The 6,224-nt window shown below is 33.5% G+C and overlaps 1 protein-coding gene across 1 annotated transcript; it reads right to left on the bottom strand.

The window, feature by feature from the left end:
• Nucleotides 1-1,951: 1,951 nt before the first annotated feature.
• Nucleotides 1,952-5,427, bottom strand: Grx3 (Glutaredoxin 3). The gene is made up of 2 exons (XM_018515342.1): nt 5,227-5,427; nt 1,952-2,669 (listed from the first exon to the last, which is right to left on the bottom strand). The coding sequence occupies exons 1-2, from the start codon at nt 5,274-5,276 to the stop codon at nt 2,036-2,038; spliced, it is 684 nt and encodes a 227-aa protein (XP_018370844.1). The 5' UTR covers nt 5,277-5,427; the 3' UTR covers nt 1,952-2,035.
• Between the last annotated feature and the right edge of the window lie 797 nt (nt 5,428-6,224).

Raw genomic sequence — 6,224 nt, 5'->3', positions numbered from 1 at the left:
ACAAGCTTGTGCGTTGCTACACGTTACGCTATGCGTTATGCGTTATGCCTTAAGCCGGGAGCATATAGAAAAACGTAAGGCCGTAAGGCGTAATTAGTAAAGCCGGGAGCACATAGAAAAACTAAGTCCGTAAGACGTAATCAGTAAGGAAATCGTAACATTGGATTCGCTACTGGCCTTACGGTCTCTACTGTGATTGGTCAATTCACTTACTGCTTGCGTGTTACGGCCTTACGTTCTTGTATGTGTCATGGGCTTAAGAAATCGTAATGGCCGCAGCACACACTCTTGCATAACGCATAATACATAGTGCATAATGGAATCAACCAATCGAAATTCTTCTTTTCCATGGAATGAGAGGAAAGGAAAGCTTCTGATTAGTTGATTCGCTTATGTACTATGCGTTATGCGTTATGCAAGAGTGTGTGCTGCGGCCTTAACATTGGATTCGCTACTGGCCTTACGGTCTATACTGTGATTGGCTAATTCACTTACTGCTTGCGTGCTACGGTCTTACGTTCTTGTATGTGTCATGGGCTTTAGGCCTATCGCACATGAAATGTATAACAGAGCATAAGCATAACATAAGACTGCTGGACCAATGAGCATCTAGCATAATGTCGCCATATTGATTTACATAAGATGCTCATTGGTTTAGCAGCCTTATGTTATGCTTATGCTCTGTTATGCATTTCATGTGTGAGAGCCCTTAGAGCCCAGACACAAGCTTTTGCATAACGCATAACGCATAGTGCATGAGAGAATCAACTAATCAGAATCTTTCCTTTCCTCCCATTCCATGGAAAAGAAGAATTTCGATTATTGCTTTATGCAAAAGTCTGTGTCACGGCCTTTAGCCCGGATCCTTATACGGGCAACAGCGCTTTGACACAGAGCGCTAATTGGTGAAAAGCCGGTTGTGGGGGTAAAATTTACCCCCATCACCCTTTTTTCACCAATCAGCGTTTGGTGTCAAAGCGCTGTTGCCCGTACGAGGATCCGGGCTTATGCATTATGCAAAAGTCTGTGTCGCGGCTTTATCTGTTTAGGAATTTGTACACATGACAGTCTGACAAATTAAACATAAAGGTCGTAGCACACACTCTTGCATAACGCATGATGCATAGTGCATAAGCGAATAAACTAATCAGAATCTTCCCTTTCCTCCCATTCCATGGAAAAGAAGAATTTCGATTGGTTGATTCCCTTGTGCACTATGCATTATGCGTTATGCAAGAGTCTGTGCTGCAGCCATTAGGGCTGTCACACATGAAATGCATAACAGAGCATAAGCATAACATAAGACTGCTGGACCAATGAGCATCTAGCATAATGTCGCCATATTGATTTACATAAGATGCTCATTGGTTTAGCGGCCTTATGTTATGCTTATGCTCTGTTATGCATTTCATGTGTGAGAGTCCTTAGTCTTAAGGCCGCAGCACACACTCTTGCATAACGCATAATGCATAGTGCATAAAGGAATCAATCAATCAAAATTATTCTTTTCCATGGAATGGGAGGAAAGATTCTGATTAGTTTATTCGCTTATGCACTATGCGTTGTGCGTTATGCAAAAGTCTATGCTGCGGCCTTAAAGAATATTAATAACAAATTACACAGTACAAAATTAATCAATATTTAATAATGCAAGGAAAATTTGATTATGGGTAATTTTTATTATACAATTGAAGATCACGTTTATTTATGATTCTGGGATATAGTTTTATAACTCTCTTTTATAAAATGTATATAAGCAAAAGATAATTAAGATTATAAGTAAAGGAATATAAGATTCGCTTGAAAATAGTAGGATGCTAAATATAATTATTGAACAAAATTTTTAGTTAAAACTCATTGTAAAATTTAATTTATTGCGCAAACAGGGGATTTATAATTTCAAAAATATAATATGAAATAACATTAAAAAGATGATAGTTAAAATAGGAGCTATTTGAAAAAATAATATTGTTTGTACGTCATTATTTATGTACGAAACTTAATGCAAAATGAAATTCCATTTAATTATAGAGGCCTACTTAGCATCGAGACTCTCTTTCTTTGGTAACATATTTTCTAGTTCACCTGACTCATTCATCTCTTTTACTATGTCTAATCCGCCAATAAGATCTCCATTCAAATACAATTGTGGATACGTCGGCCAATTGCTAAACTTTTTAAGTCCTTCTCTAACATCATTGTCCTGTAATATGTCAAACGATTTGTAATCTGTCTTGTAACTGTCCAGAATGGAAACAATTGTTCTGGAGAAACCACATCGTGGATTTGCAGGGTTTCCCTTCATGAACAGCATACATGATGCTTGATTCACCAGTTTCTTCAGTCTATCGTCAAGAGATTCCTTCGCTTTCATGTTAAGCAGTGGAGCATCCTTGTTGTTCAGATGATGCTTGATCTTTTCGGTCAATGCAGATACATTGACACCATCCACTCTGCTTATCACATTACTGTTCCGCAACAGAAGAACCGTGGGTACAGCAGCTATTCCAGACTTTAGAGACACTTCGGGTACATTTTCTGCCTCAATCTTAGCAAACTTTACTTCCTTGTACTGTTCCAGCTTGCTCATCTCCTCAAGTACGTCGTTTACTTGAGAACATTGCTCTGCCCAGGGCGCGTAAAAGTGTAGGACAGAAAGTTCCTTGGACCTTGCATAACAAACACATATTTATAAAAAAAAACATACAGAAGAAAATTGTAAAAGAACGTTTATCATACTCGTATGGACCATTCCATATCCATTATAAGAAGAGAAAAATGCATTAATTTTCGATAGAGAATAAAGAAATGTTTACAATTATGTCAGATTTTTGTTCTAAAAGACCTGCCACTTGGGAAATATAAAACATTTATTTTATAAAGATGTGGACATTGGACTGAAATAATTTTGAAAGAAACGAGTTTACTCACAAAAATTATTGAAATTAACCTTATTCGATGCGTTTTTGTATCAAATGAAAGAATCTGGCAAAAAAAAACGTCGCGATGCCTCGCGAATCGACATATTAATCATTAAAGTTAACGACTGTTCAGGTTAAAAAATATGAATTATTATGAAGAAGGCTTACACACAAAAATCAATGGAGTTAGGATTATTTGACGTGTTTTTGCATAAAAAGAAAGAATCTAGGAGAAAAAAGCATCGCTGTCCCGCGAACACACCTTTGGTCATTCGTTTCCTGCACATTTCTTTTCTTTGAAATATTAAGAGCACCTAGTCAAATACCGGTCTCTTTTCTATTCCTAAAAAAAAAGTTTGACATCTAGAGAACAAGGTTTGTGTATTGCTGGCCTCAATTTGTGCGTATCTTTTAACTAAAATAACTCCGAAGTTCATCTCTGGGTCATAAATGATCCATCGTGTGTACATTTTTGTAACTAAAAAAAATTTTTTTTCCTTTATTTTCGACTAATTCTTGTTTGTATTGCAGGAATATTTCGCGAATTATTAAAAAAAGAATTTAACCCTGGAACAACATATTAGACCTTAATAAACACGATGGTTTTTGGCACCCTTATGTTAAACGTTGTCTGTAATATTCTATATTGTGTTGTCTGTAATATTATAAAAAACATTTTTGCTAATAAATTATAAGTTTTTTAACACAATAGTGATAATAAAATGCATTGTTTAAAATGTAAATGCAATATATCTTTAATTTATATAGCCATTTATGCATATTAAAAAAACATTATTTTCTACTAAATAACTAAATTTTTTGGACAGCCGACACTTGAACTATTTTTTCTTTTGTAGTTTGGAATGTCAACTTTAAGATACCAAAACATATTTTTCCTTTAAACATTTTTGTATGAAAAAGTACATTTTTGTCATTTTGTTAATTATATTTAGTTATAACAATTTATATATACAATTTGTTATAAATATAAAATTTTACAAATACCTTCAAAATATATATAAAAATCGTTTAATAATTTTTATATACTTGTAAAAATGATAAAAATTAATCCAGAACACGAATGACCGAACGGGTGTAGTAGGGTGCCTAAAACTAAGGTTACTAAGAATTAAATGTTAAAGTTAACTATTATTCAGATTAAGCCCAGTTCTATAACTCACAGTTAACTCTTAACCAAGGTTCAACTTATGCTCGTTTCCACCAATGTAGATTAACTTTAATCTCGGTTCAACTTACTATTCGTCTTTTCCTAATTCTAAAGTTGGAAATGGACATTATTCATTGTCTCTTTCCAATTCTAGAATGAGATGGGAAACAAGTTGAACCTCGGTTAAGAGTTAATCGTGAGTTGTGAAACTAGGTCTTAAGAAATCTGTCGTGTCGACTTAATATTAATGAACTGCACATGTATGGTGGAAGTATATATTACTTCCACCATGCTGCATATGTATTGTGATCACGTTTGCGTACTTAATGATAATGATAATTCAATGATGAATTATTCTCTGCTTTAATTTATTAAAAACAAATTTTCTTATATAATTTAAATTATAGCAGAGAATAATTTATAATTAAAAATTTACATCTTTTTCATTTGTCTTACGTTGATTAAAAAGAAAAACAAATTAACATTTCTTTAAAATATATATATCATACATTCTCTGCTTTAATTAATAAATTTTCTTATATAATTTAAATTATAACAGAAAATAGTTCATCAATAAGTAAGTAAACGCATACATAAAAGATCACAGAGTACAGATTTCCTGATTAGTTATCAACTTTAACGATTACTATTTTCGCGAGGTAAATTTTCTTCTGCCAGATTCTTTCGTTTTGTGCAAAAACGCATCGAATAAGGCTAATTTCATTGATTTTTGTAAACCCATCTGCTTCATAATTACCAATTTTAGAAATAAAATTGATAAAAAATTAGGACTACAATTTTATCTTATTCCTAAAATTCTATGTTAAAGAAAAATTTTTAAAAATATTTGCCACCGAGTTCGCAACAATAGAATGTGATAAGATCCGGGGGGGGGGGAGGGGGGCACCAATGTAAGATCAACTTAATCTAGGTTCAATTTACTCTTCATCTTTTTCTAATTCTAAGAATTAGATAAGATAAACCGTAAATTAAATCGAAACTAAAGTTAATCTTACATTAATGGAACTGGACCTAAGAAAAAAAAGATCGTTCCCGTGAGAAAAGTAGATACTTATTTGGTTTAGACGTGAAAAGAGGTTATAAAACTTCTTTCGACCCGGTGCTTCAATTACTCACTTGATGAAGTCGTCGAATGCTTGCTCCGTGGCCAGCTCAATGATCGCCATCGCGTCATTCGCTTTCAATTAGCCGGATCACTTCGCGTTCCACTCCACCGAAAAATGACTCGTACCGAAGTCCCGACGTCCGAATTCTGAACAACTAATGCGTCTACGCGACTATATCAGCGCCGCTCTCATGGCCGCAACTCGCAAGTAGATCATCTCTCAGCGCAATCGTGTCGCTCGACGGAGCTTCCGGAATTGGAAGATCGCCGCGAAACGAACAAATCAACACGGGACAAATAGATGGAAACTAATAAAATAAACTTAGTGGACATGAGTTAAAAAATGAAATTCCGTTTAATCTAAGTCAAACTATAATATGAAAAATGTACTGCAGATTCGAATGACGAAGCAGGAGCTCTTTGAATCGATTAATATATTTTCATCGATACTTTTTTCGTCATTGTCATTCAAACGTGCATTAACAATGCAGTAATTCGAAAATTGTTGATGAAATACCCCATACAGCACAGAAGATTGACGCAATATTGCTGCAATGTTGCAATATTGCAGATTGCAATGTAACATTGTAGAAATACTACAAAAATGTAAATTAACAATTTGCCTGCAAAATGTCAGTTCTATGCCTGTAATGTTCCACAAACATTGCAAAACTGTAATTCTTTCATTGTTATAATAATAATAATATAAAAATATAAGTTTTTACAATATTTATATGTAGTACAGTCTTTTAGTTTGTAGTTTAACAGCCGTTTTTTTTAATGATATAATAATTAATATAATTTTATATTTAAATAAAAAATTTATTGATCTATTATTTGACCATTTCATTAGCTAAGTTTTATATTTATTTTAAATATGAAATCAAAAGATTGTATAATATAGAGTTTGGATACAATCAATGCATCATTATCGGATAAGACAATAAGCAATTAAGCTGCTGAAAACGATTTATTGAAATATTAATTATGTGATCGATGATGTGTTTAT

The sequence above is a fragment of the Trachymyrmex cornetzi genome, unplaced genomic scaffold, assembly GCF_001594075.2.
Source record: "Trachymyrmex cornetzi isolate Tcor2-1 unplaced genomic scaffold, Tcor1.1 scaffold570, whole genome shotgun sequence".
Classification (NCBI taxonomy): Eukaryota; Metazoa; Arthropoda; class Insecta; order Hymenoptera; family Formicidae; genus Trachymyrmex; species Trachymyrmex cornetzi.
The sequence above is the reverse complement of the archived record's forward strand: the minus strand, read 5'-3'. Positions and strand labels throughout refer to the sequence as shown.